The following is a 20,996-nucleotide window of genomic DNA, read 5'->3' as shown; positions in this document are numbered from 1 at the left end:
AGGTTCAAAAATGAAAGTGTGTTATTTAAATTTTAAAAATAATATTTTATTACTATAAAATATTGGTTAAAAATAATTATCTTCATATTATTTCTCATAATAATAAATCATACTGAATAACACTTTTTAAATTAATATTATTTTCAGTTGGAAAAAAATTATTCTTTTTTAAATTTCAAATTAATAGTCTATTTTTACATTTTATCATTCTCAAAGATAATTATATCCATGTAGTTTTCTCAAACAATTACATATAATATTTTTTTTATTTCTTTCATTTATAAAAAAATATTATTATTACCGTTATTATATGTACATATCTAATTGGTCGTATAACGAGTGAAGTAATGCACGTCCTATTACGATTTCAATATAATTGATTCTAATTAACATTAGATCGATTTGTTATGTATTTAATAATTTTACATGATTTTTTGTTTTGTTTTCAAATATAATTATAATCAATTGTAAATGACTATCTTTACATTTATTATTCTTATTATAAATTGATATACATCTTAACATTTATATTTGTCAAAAAATGCAGTAGCACTTTCAACACACTATTAATATAGAATAGCACGTCGGCTGCTACCAATATATTGACAAACTAGCAGCTCAAAGGTGGTTGTTTAGGTGGATGTCCGAAAGGTAAAGTAAATCGTCAAGGCAATGGCATGATGCATTAAGGTCGGTCGACCTTACTTTTCCTTTAGCGCACGCGGAGTGGCTATAACTAGCTAGAAATGGGGTTGTGTTACTTGTGTACGTGTAATATATATACACATATACGCGCTCCAGCACCGGGGCTAGCTTTATCCAAACTCAATTCAAAGATCTTTTCAAAGCCAATTAAGACCAATCACACGCAGTTGCTTGCATTCCTGATTATAGTAACCGGCCGCCAAGGTAGAAAAAAGGCCAATAAAGACCAAACGTGGAGTTTTACTAGTTTACAAACGGCAGAAAAAAGGCCATGACCCTGCAGTTTCATTATTTTTGGGTTGGTTGGTTGATATCTATATTTTGATATTTGAGATGTGACACTAGTTGAAGAATCCATACGTACGTGTCTGCATGAGAATCACGTATAATGAATCATGAATGTGGGGGCATTATTGGCTCTTCATAAATTTCTGGTTTCTGTCGGTTGGCACAAATGTTACCAGTATTTATGGGGCAATGCTTTTGGAGTTTGGAGCTATCCCATCGCACCAAAGGTTGAATATTCACATCTCCAATCAATGGATAGTACTTGTCATCAATGTAGAGAGGGGGAATATGAATCATTAATATTCAGACCACTTGGTGATGCACATTTCATGGCTCAGACCAACCGCATAAAAAGATCATAGAACGAGTATATATAAGGTTGATATTTACTTTGCCAGATGCTTTTCCGTAGCATTTCCTAAAGGCATATTTAATTAACACGCCCTTTGACCTTGAAAATGGGCAATTACTATATCTAATCCGATTCACTTCCATTAATGTTGTTTATAGATCAACCTCTTTTCATTGACTATTTCTTAAATTGTTCCATCTTTATTGATGAGTTTCTTTGTGTGGAATTTGATAAGGATTTATTTTTATTTTTTTGAAAAATTTTTAATGAAATTTGGGCCATAGAGTGGAGGCCGCCTTGACCGTTTTGGATCTTGATCAAATACAATCCGTTGATTAGGGTTTATTATATATTATATTAAATCTTTATTTAATCGTTACATTGTATCTTTGATTATCATCTGAATAAAATTTTCTACGACTCCATAAATATTGGCATGTTTATTTAAGGGACAATTGCAAAATTTATATAAAGGGGGGACTGTATGATATATAAAAGTTTATATATAACAAAAATTACTTAAAATTGGCCATAAGTATATAGAAAGTTGTAAGTTTGAATTTGAAAAAAATATCTAATATGCCAATTGATCTCATTGTTCTTTCAACAAATAAATATCATGCTTCAATTATCACATCCTTTGTTGATATAGACTAGCAAATAACTTATAAGAAAGTCATCATTTATTTTGTTTCAAAACATTATCTCAACAATATTAAAACTGAAAAAAGTCCATTCAATTTATTTCTATTCCAAAACTTAGTTTTAACAATGTTTATGATATAAAGTTTTTGGCTTGTCCATATTATTCAAATTAAGTTTTCAAAATAAATGGTAAAGAAAATGACCCATGAAAAATCATATTATGATATTCAAAAGTAATTTAAACATACATATAACAAATAAAACAAATTAAAAAATTCATATTTACATGATGAATCATGGAGCATATATTTATATATATAGATATGATTTATGGACAATAAAACATATTTGGGATTAAATAAATTCACATATTATCATTTTTACATAATTTTGGATTAAATTAATTAAAAATATCAGAATATTTTAGGGGTTGGGCGTGGCCCCTCCTAAATCTGTCTCTGCTTATATCGTGTGTGATTGATTTTATTGTTACTTTATTATTTTTTCTTTCTTTTTTCTTTATCATTCCTAATGGATACGTCGATTGGCACACATATATCTATATATATATATATATATATATTTTATCAAGATTGGCACATTTTCTAGTTTCTAAAGCTGAGAAGAATAAGTTTGGGGAAGAAGAAATTGGTATGAGTTAATATAGATTGTGATATCAAATACAAATGGACTTTAAGTTGAGACACAACACATTAAATGCAATTATAATTAGAAACGGTTGGCTAAATGCATGGTTACATCAGATCAAATGTTTTCCTAAATCTTATTCAAAAATAGCTCCCCATATATATATAATATTGTATATTTCAACTTAAAATCGCATCTGATATTTCAAGTTAAATATTTTATAAACAAATAATTTATTTATTTATTTAAGTGAATTTGAGCATATTCACTAAGCACTTAAATTTTTTAAAAAAATATAAATTATTTATATTATATTCTTATAATTCTTATCCACAGCGTAAACAAAATTTATTGTAGTAGTACTACTTCTACGTTTTAAAATATGACATTTTTATCATTTTTAAATAATTTTTTATTTTTTATAAAATAATATTTAAAATTTTTTTATTAATGTCATCTCATCGTAAGGAGATGAAAGTATAGAATGTAATATTAGTGTTAAAATTTGTATACACTAGTAGACTAGTTATTTATTTGTTTATTTATGTATATGATGGTTGATGGGTTTGGTCCCAAGTACACCAATGTCATAAACATCCAAGTGTGCACCTGGCCCATAGCGACGAAACCCATTTGCAAGTAGTCTTGCTGTATCACGGGCTTTTGAGCTTCATTCACTTTTAATACTACTTAGCATTCTTATTATTATTACTATTATTTTTTATTAGTACTTAAGCATCCTTTGTGGCTTATTATATATATAGATAAAAATAAGAGGTTGAAAAATTAATAGTTGAGACCTATTTATTTATGGGTTTTAATTTATTTATTTATTTAGTCTTAAACTCTGCACACTTGTACACCTCCAATATAGTGTCATTTAGTTTTTGAGCAATGCTATACTCTCTATATCACATCTTATTTGTATCTTATTATGTAAAATGTGAATTATTTAATATTATTAGATAATAAAAAAAGTATCCAATAAAAGATCATTTAATAATAATAAATGTGCAACATCCTACATAGTAAAATATAGAATTTTTCTTAATTTTTTGGAGCATTTTTTTGTGTTAATATTACTTTCTAATAAAATCATGTCATGTCAGTGCAGAAATTCTTGAGCCTAATTTATCTCAGAAAACCAATTCAATAAGAGAGGTATGGGCTTTGATTATAAACATACCCAAGACCTTGTCTATAGACAATTAAGATTATTCTTCAACAGTACCCTCTCTCACATACAGATCAGTATTTTTTTTAATACTTGTTATAGGATAAGTAGTATGAGTTCTTATTCGTCTTATGGCAGACTCTGATATTATTAAAAAATTTATGAGTCTAATTCATTTTATAAAACTGATTCAATAAAAAAGAATTATTTATTATTTATAAATATGTCTAAGATTTTATCTACAAATAATGTAACATTATTCCTCAAGAGTAAGTATTGTAGAGAGTGTTTTACATACCTACTCTAAATATAAATTTTTTTAAGATAAAAATTAAAAGTGATGTGAGGAGAAAGATGGTGGGATTCATAGGATTTAAAATCACCAAAGTGTTGCAGGTGTCGGCGATTGATTCACAGCCGTCCATTTTATGCTTTGTTTGTTCAGTTTGTTAAGTACAAGTTAAAAGTTATCTTAAACATCCCAGCATTACCAATCTTGTGACCAATGTTTAATCCCTTCCCTAACCCGTGACTCCCCGGAAACTCCAACCCGTGAGTTGCCATCTTACACGTGTCACCACTCCATCTGCCCATTCAAAGAAAATGTTCCGATTTCAGATGTCTTAAACACGTGTCACCACTCCATCTTCCCTTAAGTCATCTTAAGTATCAGCAATATCAACTTATAGTAGCATGTGAGTCCCTCTCTCTCTCTCAATCACTCTTCGCCATTATGGAGTGTGGGAGGACCCCACACGAGGCACAGCAAGGCGGGTCCCATGAGCAAGAGACCAATAAGAGACGGCGAATTTGTGTGTGGGGTACTGTAGCTGAATCCGACGTGTCATGTCTGAAAACCACAAACACATAAACATCATCAATCTCTGTTGTCAGATGCATAGCATAAAGTGCACGCCAAATGCTGTTTAGAATATTTTATTTAAGTCCACCCGTGAGAGTGTGCACGTGAAAGACAGAGACAAACACATGCATCTGCAATGCATGCCAAAACAAAAGTCGTAAAGGCAAGATCGATCGATCCACCTTAATCCTCTATAAAAAACCCTCTTCTCCAGACTCCCATTTTCAATACAGCTAAACCACCCATGTTTGGCACCTGTAAAGCACATCAACGTGGGCTAGCTTTGCATGCTGACTGAAACTTCCCTATATATTAATCCACCTCTTTCACTCAGGTGAATTTATGCTGCTTTTATTCCCGCTCTTTGTTTGAATATACTCTTTATCTTATTTTCATTATATTATACTAACGTGTAATACTCGTTGATTTCTAGATCAGTTCTTTAATGCTGTCATGTCGACACAGTATGATAGAATTATAATGATAATAGACTAGCATATTATAATACTTTTATTGTTAAGAATTATGCTATATACTGCGCTACTCTCATCCTAGTTTTATTACGGTATATCGAGATGACATTGTCTATCAACCATTACATCAATTCCAAGTTTTTGTATATATATAATTTGGTTTGAAGGGTCACATGAGATATAAAGGCATGGGACTCAAGAGTTATCTTTTTTTAGCCTTTTGGACGTACGAATTAGCCATAGGAATTGGACATGGACAGTACCCGTGGATGGTTTAATGCTAGCTGTTGCATGTCTCAGACCTACTACGTACATGCATCTTAGCTACATACATAGCCACAAGGAGCTAAACAACAACAAGAAGTCACGAGTTGTATGCTTTTTGCATCAAATCCTCCCACATCCACCCATTGCTTCAGCTGATTTTTTTTATTTATTTATTCTCTCATTCCCACATCTCCAAACTATAACAGGACACGTGATCTCTCTCATCAATAAAGGAGTTCACGAAGCAACAATTAATTAATGAAAATATAATATATCAATGGTATCCACATGAAATGTAGTAAATGCATGCATGATATGGGATGACGATACATGATGTGACATCCACATGGCCTTAATTTAAGCTGAATGTACTGATCAAGGTATATACAAAACATCTCGATCAATATTAATTGATGTTTGATTTAGCTGACGATAGAGATAAGGGAGGCCGAGTTAATGGGGAGAGAGTTCAGTAATACAAATAAACATGGCATAAAATCATCGTAATCTACATATACTGTAGTGTTTGGAAATTTCTTAGTTGTCTACACTTCTATGTATCTTCCTTTTCGATATGATTCCCTCTTATATACACTATTAAGGCCAGGAAAATTGCTGTATTCATGATGATGATGATGAAAACTTTGAAGATTCGCGCGCGCGCATATATATATATATATATAAGGTATGAGATTTTAAGTTCAGAGCTAGCTATGATCTGGGTGCCGCTCATTAGGTTAAAACCAAACGGGAAACTGTCGTTCGAATGGATATTATATCTGGGTGCTCAGTGCACAGGAGATGCTTTGAACGACAGCACAAATTAAGACAAGAAACCATAAAGAATACATTTAAGTTTTGGCACTCCTTTCTAGGATATGATAGGGCCTAAAAAATCAGTTCACAAGCTTAAAAGTACTGTTGAAGATTCAATTCCTCACAGCTTGATCACCTCATCACTAAAGAACAACAGGGCAGAAAACATGAAATCTTTGGACCATATGAAATTGAAACTAAATGAGGGAAAATAAAATGAGAGAACAATGAAGGGTGAGAGACGATCCACATCCACTGAAGGACAAAGACTACTTTGCTAAGGTTGCCATAGAAGACCAACCTCCAAGAGCTCTACAAAAGCCTCCAACCGTTCTCCGAGGGACAATGACATCACAATCAACTGTAACTTGACAGGTGTCAACCGTTAGGCATGAGATTAGTTCTTCTGAGAAACGCTCGGTTGAATATAAATGTGAGCCTTCAAATGGTCCTTGCCTGCCAGAATACTTCATTTGAGGCCTCTAGGAGTCTTAACTCACTCCTTTCTTGATCGAGTTTTAACTCAATCCTTCTTTCTTGATCTTCGTTCTTTCTCCTTCATTAATTTTCTGCAATAACTCTGAAGACTGAAGTTTTTGTCACTTTCCAGAGGAACACTTGGGCAGCATTCTGTGGTGCTACCTGCTCAAACATTAAGAGGCATTCTTCAGAAACCCACAGGGTTGAAAGATTGTCTTCATATAAGCCTTCAAAAATTTGCTTCTCATGGAACTTGCTCGCACGCTCCTTGTCATATGGATCACGGCGAGCCTTTTCTTCCAGAATTCAAGCAATGTGGAAGGAAGATACCATTACCACAAGAAGCCGAAGGCTAAAAGCTCCCCTGCTCCTCCCTCTGAATCTCAAGACCCTTCATCCCCTGCTAATCCCCCTTCTGCTCCTTCTGACCCGAACCCAAATGACCCTGGAAGTTCTAACAACAACGGGGTTTTCGATGTAACATCTTTTGGGGCAGTCGGAGATGGTTGTACCGATGACACTGCTGCATTCACAGCAGCATGGAAAGCAGCTTGTGCAGTAGAATCAGGAGTGGTCCTAGCCCCAGCTGACTATCGTTTCATAATTACTTCAACAATCTTCTCAGGGCCATGCAAGCCAGGACTTGTATTCCAAGTAAGCATTTCAAACAGAGATTCCTCGCTCTTCTGCTAATTTCATCCAGTTGAGTGCTATATAGAGAGTTTTGATCTATACAGCTCAGTTCAATCTAAGCTTCATTTGTGTTAAAGGTGGATGGAGTCATAATGCCACCGGATGGACCAGATTCCTGGCCAAAAGCAGACAGCCGGAAACAATGGCTCGTGTTTTACCGACTTGACCAGATGTCTTTCACAGGAAAAGGAACCATTGAAGGGAATGGCCAGAAGTGGTGGGAGCTCCCATGCAAGCCTCACAGGGTGATTTATTTATTCTAAATTCAATTGACACTATGTTAAACTGTGCATATTTATTCATTTCCATGGAAATGAAAATATTACATTACTGAATGCGAGCGTTTTGCCATTTCAGGGGCCCAATGGATCGACAATGCCAGGACCATGCGACTCTCCTGCAGTAAGTAGAATCATTGAAAACCCAACTTAAAGATTCAATAACCAAGTTGGTTCTTACTGACTAAACAACAATCCCTTTTTTTTTTTTTTTTTTTTACAGTTAATTAGGTTCTTCATGAGCTCAAATTTGGTGGTCAGCAATTTAAAGATCGAAAATAGTCCTCAGTTCCATATGAAATTTGATGGCTGTGAAGGAGTATTGATAGACAAATTGTCCATCTCTTCACCTAAACTTAGCCCCAATACTGATGGGATCCACATTGAGAACACCAAGACTGTTGGAATATACAACTCCATGATAGCCAATGGTAGGAAATTTAATTCGTCTGGAAATTGTTTTACTTGGTTATTATATATAGACCTTCATGTATTATGCATTAGATGTAATAATGCAGATTGATTTAATGCAGGCGATGATTGCATTTCCATTGGACCCGGGTGTTCAGATGTTGACATTGAGGGTGTAACTTGCGGGCCTAGTCACGGGATCAGGTGTTTAATCAATCTTTGATCCTAAATAATTTGATAGTCCAAACCTTGGTTTTTAGCTCAGTCGAGGGAAGTTGTTTTTTTGTATTCATTTTTACTCAGTCTTGCTGAATTTCAGGGATAACATCTTTTAGTTTAGTTTACCTGAAAGCATGTACATGGAAAATAATTTGTGACCACAAACCTCAAGAATTCTTTAAGTAGCATCTGGGAGGTATATTCATACGAGCAGAACAGTGAAAAAAGCAACAGGGGAGGATGGCACTTATTGACTTATAATTGTTCTTTGTTGTCATATAGAAAGCAAATAACACTTCCTTTAGGAGCATGTTTTGCATTTAAACACCCTAGAGTTTTTATCCAAACTCTAAGGCATAAAATAGAACAGAGATAAACACATACAAGGGGTCCCACAGCACTTATTAAGTATTTAATATCTTGAAACTACTTTACATATCTATATCTCTTCCAATCTTGGCGTTAGAGTTTGGGTAAGAACTCTAGGAGATCAAAATCCTGTTATTTCTTAAATGCTCCACACATGTAAGTGCTCGGAGCCATGACATGCTAACTCCTTTGTTTTCTTCTGCAGCATTGGAAGCCTTGGAGTGCACAATTCCCAGGCATGTGTTTCTAATATAACAGTCAGAAACGCAGTCATCAAGGAATCGGACAATGGGCTCAGAATCAAGACATGGCAAGGCGGGATGGGTTCTGTGACAGGCATAGCATTCGAGAACATCCAAATGGAGAATGTCATGAACTGCATAATCATAGACCAGTATTACTGCATGTCAAAGGCATGTTTAAACCAAACATCAGCTGTACATGTCGACGACATTTCCTTCAGGAACATAAAGGGCACCTACGATGTGCGCCAGCCCCCCATACATTTTGCATGCAGTGACACAATTCCCTGCACAAATATAACACTCTCAGAGGTGGAGCTTTTCCCACAGGAAGGGGAGCTGTTGGATGATCCATTCTGCTGGAATGCCTACGGAAATCAGGAAACCTTGACTATACCTCCCATTAATTGCTTGCGAGATGGGGAACCTCAGACTGTGGCAGAGCTTTCAGCATTTAGTTGCTAAGACAGTGAGTGAACTGGTTTTGGTTATTGGTTTTTGATATAGAATTAAGAATACTGTATAGAGCCCAAAGGGTCCTTATCTGTTATGGGTCTTTATTTATTACTTAGGCTCCATCCCTATTTGGGTTTCCTGCCCTTATTGTGTGATGAGATATGGAAATGGGTCTACCCTTTTGGCCTATATTGTAATAGATTTGATGCATACTTGTTATATGCAATTATTGGCAGTTTGAATTTCATAATCATGATGTTTCTTCTGCATTGTTTATTGGTAGAAATGTATGCCACAACATCCACCACCGAGTTGCCTACTCAAAGGACAGTGGTGGAGCCAAGATCTGGGTTCATCACAGCGGCCAAAAATAAAGATTTGAGAACTACAACAACTATAAAGAGATTTCATAATAATAAATTCACAAACTAATATAGTTTCATACGGTATATTAGATCTCATTTACAATAAGAGTAGTTTTTTAATCTAACATACCACATCAGTATATATGTTTACTTTTGTGGAATTTTTTTGTATCTAAAGCATTAAATATAAAGATATATATATATATATAACAAAAAATTAAAAATGTTATGATTATGTAAAAGATATAAACATAATTTCAATGAGAACATATTTGCAATGCTTGAGACAACATATCCTTGTCCCCACAATTTGCTAATACTCTAACCTATTAGGCGCTTACTCAGTTGCCACCTTCAATATTGCAACTATTGGTATTGCTAACACAAAGCAATTGGCAGTTGTGCTCTTGCTGATACCTCATGAGATCCATCAACGATGATAGCAAACAAAATCTCCAAGATCTTGACACTAGCATTATAGTATCAACCGCTACAGAATTTGCTATTTCTTTATGATTGTCTTGTGTGGCCATTTGATGATTTTCATGAGTATCTTTTAGTAATGCAACTTGTTTTCATTGGATTATTTGGCAAGGAAATGGTATCAACAATCATTCAAGAAGCGTTAGGCCAGTTTTTTTTTTTTTTTTTTCCTTCTTCTTCTTCTTCTTCGAGTTCTTGTTACAAACTCTAGTAGATTGTGATATTGAAGGAAGTATGGTTTGTGTTATAATCAAAAAATGTCATATAATGAATAATTATTAGGTGCTCTCGGAACTCAGATTTGTAGCATTTCTATTCTATCATAAGATGCCATATCAATTAAAATTGGTATTTACTTGTATAATTTTGATTACATGACATGCAGTAATAGGATGACAGTATCACATCATTCGAAGCACCCTTACATAATATAAAGAAAAAATTCAATAGACACTTTGATGCCATGGGCTGAGGCTGAGACCTAATACTGTGATACAGCCTTAGGTCACTTAGGCGGAAGGCTCAAAGGCGCGACTTGGGGTCAAAGGGTTGGATGTGCAGGTCGCGTGCTTGAGTGAGTTTTTAAACAGTTCTTATGTTTGAATTTAGAAAAATTCTATTTGCAATCCTGAATGGGCGACTGTGTCTACAATTGTATTGATGAATATATAGGTAGGTGAAAAAGTATCATTTTAAAAAATATATTTTTATAATTTAAAAAAAAAAATTAAACATAACTATATTGGCTTATATGAGTAGTCTCCTAATATATATGTAGACTAACTCTTGAATTTATAAATAAAGAATCCTTCCTTTGAATCTCTAACTTAATTTCTCTCTTTATTTCCTGCTAATATTTACAATTTTTGTAAAGATTCACTAATTTTCTAATTACCATTTTCACTCAATTATTTCAACAGTTCTTTCTTTCTTGTGAGATAAGAAAGCAACTGAACCCGTTTGGATATTGAATTGAGTTGAGATGAATTAAATTCTTTATAAATAGTAATGAGTTAAAATGGTGAAATAAGTTTTGTGAAACCCACCTAAGATGAATTTAATTAGATATGTTTGGATATTAATATAAGTCTAGATTTATTTATGAGAAATTAAAAAAAGTTATAGGTCTCACATGTAAAAAAGTGTTGAGTTCAAAAAAGTTATGAGTCGTATGTGTAAAAAAAATTTGAGTTAAAATGAGTTTAGTGATTTAAGAGTTGAGTGTTTAGATATTAAACTCAGTTTAAAATTAGACCAAACTCCAAGTTCCAAACGGGACCTAAACTATCAGAGCATTCACATCTCATTCCCCATAAAATTTCCTATAATTTAGCTTAAAAGTACATTCCTTAAAATTTTTCTCTAAATTTTACTCATATTTCAAAAATTCCCTATATCTCATTCCCTATTATTTCTCTATTCTATTAAAATAATATTTCTTTATTCTTTCTTTACTACATTTTTCGCTCACCTCCCTTTATAAACTTAACTACAAATAATTTTATAAACTTAAAATAATGGTTTGGGGACAACAGTAGATTCTCATATTTAGAGATTCTTTGTAGCAACCTCATCCATTCACCCCAAAATGGAGAATGGGATGGGGGTGGTTTGAGATGAAATCCTTAAATATTTTCTCAAATTATGAAAAATCCGGTGCTTTGGAGGCACCGGATGGGAATGCTCTCAGACACTTAATAGGTGCTTACAAATCTTCAAGCTAGACAAGAATGTAATGAATAAATTAATAATTCTATTCGAGACTTCAACAAAAGATAAGTTTTTAAGAGAGTTATTTATGTACGCTCAACTTGTAAGGGACATGCCGTTCTGGATGAAAGCTTAGACGACCGGGAGTAAAACCAAAATCTCATAGGAGTAAAAGCATGCTTAGTGGAAGGCTAAAAAACATGTAGGACTAGAAGCAACATCTCAGACACAAAACCATAAAACTCCTAAAAGGGCTACCCTTAGGTAAATAATAAATAATGCATGTACATATTTTAGCATATATAGAACTTGGTATTGCTATTCATAAAACTTGTAGTTACAATTGCACCCCGCGCCCAACATAATTTCCCAAAGAGTAGAAGGCAGGACAGTAGTTATTGCAAATTTCATGTTCAACTCCAATAATTTCTGCCAGTGCCTACGTTTTGGTAACCTGACAATAGAAACACCGCCAGTTTTTGCTATTTCACATCTAAGTTCTAACCAGTTTTCCCTAAATTAGATGCTCTTGTTCCTCCAGTTCTCGGACTAAATGGCCCTCCTCCGCCAAGCTGAGGGCTTTGATCCCCTCTAAGTTCACTTATGCGAGGGCTGTATACTTTATCCACTTTATCCAACAACTGTGGGCTCTGAATACTTCTAAATTCTTTGGAGGGTGTTGCAGTGCAGCTTGTTATCTTAAGACTGCACATCCGTCTAATCTCACCCCGACTACGGGTTACTATGCCATCTAGAATCTCTCCATCATCGGCAAAAGAAGCTGCCCGACTCATCAGCCCCTCCTGATAAGGACACAACCAACACCAAAGATACCTTGGTACATAAGTGAGCAGTATTGTGGCGTTTCAGTTTAATCCTAAATGTACATTCATTAAATTAATGAAACAAGAATCATGCTACTCGAATTTACAGAGCAAAAATATATTCGCATATTTCAAATTTGGACCTACAGGTTTAACGGAAAGAACTAAAACTTACAGTTGTGAGGTTGAATGGTAAAGCTGGCACCTCTTCATACTCTGCTGCATCTAAATCTTGAAGATGTGCCGCTTTAAAAAGCTTTGGCAAAATGTATTGCCTCACAGGAACCAAAAGCATAATCATTAAAGGGAACAGAACGCCAGCATTTGGAACCCATGTAACCCCAAAACAAAGAAGAAGATAAGCAGTCTGGAAGATTGTAAATATTGCAATTGTCTTGAAAGGTACAGTTTCCACAAAAGTGGCATGATACTCCCCAAGTACTCTGAAAAAGGATGCAAAAGAATCCACATGGTTAATTCCTTACTATTAAGATGTATAGGTAAGATGATCAAAGATATTAAGAAATGAGATGAGAGGCTACTTGTATCTTCTGCTTGGAGCCGTGAAGAGCAATAAGATCCTTTCCCAAAACTGGTTACCAGGTAGGCTTTCAATGGCCATGAAGGCAAAATAGCCCCAGAGGACTGAGGTTGGGATCTTCTTGAGTAAAGGCATGGCTGCAACACATCCTCCGATCATTATAGCTTGAAGCAGGTTACTGAGTCGCTGTTCTTTCACCTCAACGGGCAGTAAATCATCGATTTCTTTCTCAACATCAAACACACTCTCATCAACTGGGACATCTATATTCCCCATACTTGAAGCCATTTGAATTGTTGTGTTTTTCAATTCCTTTAATCCCTGCTCAGAATACAAATTAGGCAAGGTCACATAATTATCGGCACCATACTAATTTATCAAACTTCTGAAGAATTAAAAATGGTAACGAGAAGAATGAAAAAAACCATGACTATTTTTTTATTTTTTTATGTCAGGAACCTCTCAAAGGCGAGGCCTTTCAGACCTACCCCTGCAGAATAAACCTCAGTCCCGTGCACTGCACCCTCGAAAGTTTCCCTACACGGAACTGGTTAAATCGCTACTTTTCACTAGAGGATGTGGCCCCAAAAGATTGTTTGCACCCATGAGGCATTGAACCTTGGACCTTGAGGGAAGTGATACCTAAAGACCAAGGCCTTCACCACTTGAGCCAACCCCTTGGGGTTACCATGACTAATTATTGGAATGACATTAAATATTAAACCATCTTAGCCTTTATGTTCTCTACAAATATTGTGTGAATTATTGAAAACTTCACAATTAATATGGAAATATTGAAATACTTTTGGAACAAAGAGTCCAATAACCAAGCTCTGCCCACAAATAAATAGACAAGCCTTTGGCATTTCAATACAGATGCAACAATCAGCCCAATTTTATGTTATGTAACATCGAAGAAAGAAGATATGAAGTTGTCATACCCTAGCTGACCGTTCCTGGTAAATTAATGGACTCTGCATCTGTTGGTAGGCTTCCTGCATGCTTCCATACAATTGCCCCAAGCTTGCATTATTTCTCATAGACATACGTGCTGTAGCTACAAGTCGATTTCGAAGTAACTGCAAAACAGGATGGTATTGCTATGAGGATATACGTACACCTCCTCAATGGATGTGTGTTTTGTGTGTGAATGAGTTGTGCCTGCTTCCTGAAAGCTTTCTTTAGTCGCTGTTCCTTAAAAGAGATGTTTGGAAAATATGAATTTGTAGTAAACTGGCTGGCAGCCTCATGGTTGTAACATAAATAACAATGAGACTGAGCCACTGATTGGCTGGTAGTAATTGGCAAGCTCTGGGTTTAGTAGCTGAACAAGGAGCCCAGGTTGTGGTTTCTTTACCTACCTGGTGCTTCAGCGTAGCCAGAGTTTTAGTATGCATTGGAGACTGTGGAATAACACCATTTGATGGAGGGATCCCTATTAGACCACACAAAATGACCTGTCATGCAGCAACGGGATTAGAAATTCAATGCAAGTGGATGCGAAGCACCTTATATTGCAATTAGAGAATAAAAAAAGAACCAAAATTTAAAGAAGACTTTTCTACAACACAAGAAAGGTGAAAGGTGTGTGCAAGGACATTTACATACCATGAACCCCAGAAGAAGTAAATCGTAATGATAAGAGGAGGGTTTCCTCAAATTGAATTCTTTCTGCTGAGCGAGTTGGGAAGCTACACTGTGGTCAAAGTAGTAAAGCACTGCAATCATTGTTGCAGGAATGAAAGCCCCAAATATATAGAGAACCGGCACATTTAGCATGTCCTGTCAGTTTTTTTGTTAAGCCATTTAACACGTACTGTGCTTAGGAATCCAATTAAAGGGGATAAGAGTACACAATGCTAAGAAGAACATGCCTTAATGACAGTCCAATTCTCGTATGCACCCAGTGACCATGGATTTGGACTAAAGAGGCGTCTAGGGATTCCTTTCGGAATACTTCGAGCAGTTAAATAGGAAACAGCAGTCCAAACTAGGACCATTAGTGGCACACCATAATCTGCAACAAAGCCTCGTAGCCATCCTGTGGAAGTTAAAAGGAACTCCATTAATTCAAACATATTAGAGCGCTAAGGACCTATAGCAGCAAATATGCTCACATACACAGGTTTAAAAGGTCCTTTAGTTTTATCTCTCTTTGAGCTCAAATTGTGCATGTTCACAAACGAGTCCCTTATTGAAGCTACCAGCAAATTGAAAGAGCTTAAGAGCCTGTAATATAATTATTGAATCTACCAGGCTAAACAAGATAAAGGGTGGAGTGGAATTCCTTGAATGAAAATATACTGAAAAGCTGATCAACTTACCAGATCCATACCGCCAAGACCTTGCTTTTCGGCTTCTTATTGCGGTAAGCAGAAGACCAAATGACAGGACCAAAGCAAACATTCCATTTGCAAATCTCCATGAAGGCTGAAACTCAATTGACTTTGGATTTTCTCTTTCAGGCATGCCAAATTCACCGACAAGTCCCTAGCAAACCCAATTTAAAATATAAAATTCAAAAGCAGAATTTGGAACTAATCCCTCGATTTTTATTTTTTATTTTTTTAATAAGGGAACTAATCCATTGATGTACCAAAAAGTATTCATATATGTACTTGGTAAAAAATCTCAATCACTTTACCAGAGAAGTGGGAAAATAAAAAAAGGATGGTTCTTACTCTTATAGCTTCTTGCATGAAGAGCATTGCGATAAGGAGGCCAAATAATTCCCCTGCTAGCCGAGTAAACCTATTAATAATGGAGCAAGCCCCTAAGATAGCCAGCAGGAACAGCAATATCGCAGTCCAGACACATACCCTGTCCATCCAAATGACCATATAAGCTCAAAAAAATACAAACAAATAAACCACAAACTACAATATAAACTCCTGATTATTAAAAAATAATAATAAAAAAAATAAAAAAATCAATCAGATTGTAGAAATACATCAACAGCATAAATTCCACAATCAATCCATTAGTTGGCAAGAAGAAAAAAATGATACCATCCAGTCCATGCTAAAAAGAGCTTTGATCCCAAATCTGGCCTGTCTTTAGCAAAATTGTACATAAATGTATACATAATTACAGTTGGTTCTGCCACTCCAAGAATCAGCAGAGGCTGACCTCCTATGATTGAATGTATAATTCCACATAGTGCTGTAGAAGCTAATGTTTGAACTGCTGTTAAAACCCCATCTGTTGATACCAGCAATTATCAAATTCACAAAATCTTGAGATATACAACACAAATATTTATAGACTTAGATATATGCACCTTTTCTAAACTTGGATAAAAATGATGAGTGCTTATGGAAAACAAATAACAACATTTTCACAATATTCATACAAGAGGATACCTGTCTCTCTTTCCAACTGTTCTCCAAATGAAATAACTGGGATTGCTGATGCGAAGAATATATATGTGGTGGGGGCCAAAATCCTAGGAAGAATTCAGCAAGTTACCAAGCTAAAATCAGCATTTTGAAACAAAATTCAATACTTGAACGTTGCATTCATTGCAGGAGAAAGATATACCTGAAGCCTGTCCTGAAACCACCAGTCCAGTCTTGTCTGTAACACATCAGCCTCCCACGAAGATCATTCCTGATACCACGAAATGGCACAAACGTCTCCTCCATAGTTCGTAAGGAAGGTGCTTATGGCAATCTAATTGGTAACGAGGGGAATGAGTTTGACATTGGAAAAATACACATTCTCCAGTTTATATTAAATTACATGAATTTGGCAAAGTAAAGAGGGAGCCTAGATGTCATTAAGATTCGATTAAATGAAGATGTTGCAAAATGACCCAGATACGGAAAATTTAGAATTCTGTTCAAGACCCAGAATCAAGGAAAAATAAATGAGGGAGAGAGAGCAGCATTGCAACCTAGTCCCAGGGAGAGGTTACGTGCTTATGGGCGTACGAAGCTTCAAGACCCAAAAACATAATTCAAAGAAACTTGAAAATAACAGAGGCGTTGAATGATTAAGCAACAAATAGGACTATCCCTTTTCTTGAACTGAAGTTTCTCCTTAACGCATTGTGGATGCAGTGAAGGGTTGTAACGAAAGCTCAAGATGTATAAGGCTGAAAAATGTGGTTAGTAATGTGGGACTGTAGATTTGATGCCGGTAGTAATGTGGGTCAGAAAAAGGAATGAGATTTACATCGCTATCATTCCTGACCACCACCAAAACAAAAAACAAAAAACATAATCTAAAGCTTGTATAAAGAAGCTTTCAAAAGGTAACGACCAATAGAAGAAATTTAAGCATATCAGTGAAAAAGAAAAGAAAAAGGAGAGAGATTCAAAGCAGATGCATTGTACAATACTTACCGCCTTAAAGCATTGAAAGTGAAAACAGCAGAAAGAAATGCAAGAGATTTTTCTGGCTTTAAAAGGGAGTATGGAGAGAGGTGATAAAAGGGGCCCTTTTACAGTGCATATGGTATGAGACTGAGAGGGAAGAAAGGGTGCCAGTCCACGACAAGCTGGCCTGGAGAGAAGTACCCAAGTCCACTTTTTTCTCTTTGTTATTTTTATTTATATTAGAATACTCTATCCTGAATTTTTTAAGTATATCCGTATATTTATCTTGTGTCGGTATTGGAGAACAAACTGGAACGTGTGTTCTTTATAGTCTCTCAATAAAACTACTTATAGAGAGTTTGGCATTATAGCATATGAATGCATTGGAAAGCAAAGCACCAAAATTAAATAAGAAGTTTTTTAAACCTTTTTCTGGGCAAGATCATGTTGTCTCTGTACCTACTATATTTTGAGCTGCACAATGTATAATAGACAAATTGGGCTCTATGATTCAATCATCTGTCCAGACTCATATGCATTTACTGTGTATCACACTGGATTTTTCAGAAGAATTTTACCAAATAAATGAGTGGTACATTGAATCTGAAAATGTACAATCATCTTTAAAAAAATAAATAAATACGAGACTTATATGAAAAAAAAAATTAATTTTTTAATAATGAATCTCATTATTTTTTAAAATAACTATACAGCACTTGCGTATTTCACGATTGTATGTAATATTATTCATCTAAAAATAGAAACAGCAAGTAGCATACATTAATTGAGTTCTAGCTTTAAATCTAAATATAAATTATGTGATAATTGAGAAGGAATAATAAGGATGGGGAATGTTTGAAGTTCAAAATTGTCTGTTGCTAGTCTGTGCTAAACGTTTTTGGGTTGGGACAAGATATAGCACACCGATGCGGAGTCTCGGACCATTTATTCCCGGGCCCTGTCTCTCTCAAACAGTAAGCTCTCCCTGACGAATGAATGGAACATTTTTTTTTTTTTTCTATTTATTTTTGTTGGCATGAGCGTTGAAACTAAACGTCGACTAATTTCGAGTACGAACAAACTCATCAAGAAGTTTTCACGTGTCATTCAGACAGAAACTTCCTTAATCCCCATATAATATACGTTGTAAAACAGCTGTCGTTCTTGCTTTTCAAAGTAAAGATTTGCTGGACGTGGATCAGTTTGTTGAATCCATTACCTGTCTTTTCTATTGTATTTGCTCTATTTGAGTTATGTAGTCGGACTTCTCCGCCTCCACCCCCCCCCCCCCCCCCCCCCCCCCCCCCCCCCCTTCTTCTCTCTTTTCAGTTTGACATGACTTAACATTACAAATACGTGGGATTCAAGATTATCGAAGGATGAAGAAGAACATGAAGATTCAAGATTATTCAAGAATGATCATTATTTTTCTAAAATGGTAGAATATTTGCAAAACTATTGGACAAAACTCTAATAGAAGATAAAAATCTAATGACGAATTGGAGTGACTTAACGTAATACATCATATATACTTTAGAATAAAATAATAATTTAAAATATTATCACGTCAATTTATCAACTTTAACTTTACAGGAATTTCTTCATTAACTGAGCATTTCTCATTCTAAATAATTGTGCTGATCAAACTTCATGTAGAGTTTCCGAGCATAGGATGATATACTCCACATCTGCAGGCTTTTTACAACTAAACTTTACTACATATTTAAAGTGAATAGAAAAAATACACAGCTACAGATTTCCAGATAAGAATGCAGGTCGATGAAAAGATGATATATCATATGTGTGATGTGATCTATCGGAATTGAGGAGGCCAAAGCAACGTTATCTCCACTACTCCTTCACCTTTCGGTCTTTTCAGTTCTGGTTCTTAGCCATTCTCATGCATTACGAGCCCAAAGCAACGTTATCTCCACTACTCCACCTTTCGGTCCTTTCAGTTCTGGTTCTTAGCCATTCTTATGCATTACAGCAAAAGATCAAAAAGTCCAAAAGGACTTTGCTAAACAACAAAACCACCCATCAAAACACCCCACCAAGCTTTACCTCAATTATCAGAAATGCCAGGTGAAAATTTTACAACTTAAATTTTAACCTTCAAAAGTGACAGTCATTCATAATAAGTCTATCGACTTGTAATTATTATATTTTTTTCACTGCAATGAAATTTGTTTGTCTCTCTCGAAACAGATTCACACCCCTAAAACGACAGGTTTAGGGCAAAAGACAGAGCCAAACTGTGGGCAGGACGGGAAAGGACTCTACTTCAAGCACCGACTCAAATGGTTCCACAATACATAATAAGTGAACATGGTTACTTCCTATGCTTGTGTACAGTTTGATAAACGGTCTTCAACCGTGACACTTGGCAACCATACCAAACATGGCTTGAGGGCCCACGTAACAACATTACAGGACTACATTCATTTAACCAATCCATCGTCATCATAAACAATCATTCAATTTTGTTCAAGCTCCCTGGGGTATGTCCATTTCTTCAATGAGCTGTCAGTTGCTATTGGCATCTAGATGATTGTTTATATAATACACATATAAATATGGACAAGTGTAGATTCAACACCTGTCCAAAATATGTACAAGTGTTAAATCTACACATAAATCTTATACAAGGAAGTTCAGGAGCTTGAATGGCTTTATATAATACATTAATCTATTTTACAATAAAAAGAACTTCTACAATATGATGGATCCCATTGCGAAAGAGTGACGCTAAAAGAACGAACGCATTTGTTTTGGATTGCTTTATGTTAAGATACGACAAACGTCCAAAAGTAACTAACATGCATCTGTTTCTAAGATACATTATAACATTTTAGTTTTATGTTTTCTTTCTCATTTCACTTATATTCCTCTTGCTCAAGAGGTGGAACATGCTTTCATCATGTTAAAGAGAAGAGAAGTCTTTTAGTCACAAAAAGATTTTATACAAATAAACTCATAAATTGAAGCGATTTCATGTGATATATTAAATATACTTTATAATAAAAATAACTTTATAATATGATATATCACATCAAACCAAGTCAATTTGTGAATTTACTTTTGTAAATTTCTTCATGACTAAAACATTTCTCAGAGAGAGAATTTGATAATATTACCAAGCTCATAGAAAAGAACTATATTATTAGGCATTGATGCATTGTTTATATGTGACGAAAATGGCTAAAAAAAAGCACATATGAAAGCAATGCATATCTACCAAACTCGTTTTGCCAAAAATTGAATACACACTTGCACGCATTTCCACATATAGTTACGGGCAATGCAATAAAGCTCCTCTTGGCTGCCGAGAAATAAAAATAAATAAAGAAATTCAAAACCTAGTTCACGAAACATA

At 35.0% G+C, this 20,996-nt stretch overlaps 2 protein-coding genes across 6 annotated transcripts; one reads left to right on the top strand and one right to left on the bottom strand.

Moving 5' to 3' along the window:
* The first annotated feature begins 4,850 nt into the window (after positions 1-4,850).
* On the top strand, positions 4,851-9,628 carry LOC122300331 (polygalacturonase At1g48100-like). Of its 3 annotated transcripts, none has more exons than XM_043110900.1 (7): positions 4,851-5,008; positions 6,841-7,364; positions 7,481-7,648; positions 7,761-7,805; positions 7,905-8,112; positions 8,215-8,296; positions 8,886-9,628. In XM_043110900.1, the coding sequence occupies exons 2-7, from the start codon at positions 6,957-6,959 to the stop codon at positions 9,385-9,387; spliced, it is 1,413 nt and encodes a 470-aa protein (XP_042966834.1). In that variant the 5' UTR covers positions 4,851-5,008; positions 6,841-6,956; the 3' UTR covers positions 9,388-9,628. The 3 variants fall into 3 exon arrangements, with proteins under 3 accessions (XP_042966834.1, XP_042966836.1, XP_042966835.1); XM_043110902.1 differs by lacking the exon at positions 4,851-5,008 and adding an exon at positions 5,072-6,663; XM_043110901.1 differs by lacking the exon at positions 4,851-5,008 and having other exon boundaries at positions 6,682-7,364.
* A 2,545-nt stretch (positions 9,629-12,173) lies between these two features.
* Positions 12,174-17,814, bottom strand: LOC122300330 (probable boron transporter 2). 3 transcript variants are annotated; one of them, XM_043110899.1, is made up of 14 exons: positions 17,648-17,814; positions 17,197-17,490; positions 16,842-16,973; positions 16,664-16,746; positions 16,310-16,502; positions 15,983-16,121; positions 15,626-15,791; positions 15,176-15,342; positions 14,910-15,083; positions 14,663-14,758; positions 14,243-14,380; positions 13,303-13,622; positions 12,936-13,203; positions 12,174-12,739 (listed from the first exon to the last, which is right to left on the bottom strand). In XM_043110899.1, exons 3-14 carry the CDS (start codon positions 16,943-16,945, stop codon positions 12,437-12,439), a joined length of 2,151 nt encoding a protein of 716 aa, XP_042966833.1. In that variant the 5' UTR covers positions 16,946-16,973; positions 17,197-17,490; positions 17,648-17,814; the 3' UTR covers positions 12,174-12,436. The 3 variants fall into 3 exon arrangements, with proteins under 3 accessions (XP_042966833.1, XP_042966831.1, XP_042966832.1); XM_043110897.1 differs by having other exon boundaries at positions 16,842-17,490; XM_043110898.1 differs by lacking the exon at positions 17,197-17,490.
* Positions 17,815-20,996: the final 3,182 nt, after the last annotated feature.

The sequence above is a fragment of the Carya illinoinensis genome, chromosome 2, assembly GCF_018687715.1.
Source record: "Carya illinoinensis cultivar Pawnee chromosome 2, C.illinoinensisPawnee_v1, whole genome shotgun sequence".
Classification (NCBI taxonomy): Eukaryota; Viridiplantae; Streptophyta; class Magnoliopsida; order Fagales; family Juglandaceae; genus Carya; species Carya illinoinensis.
This window is presented reverse-complemented; position numbering and strand designations above follow the sequence as displayed.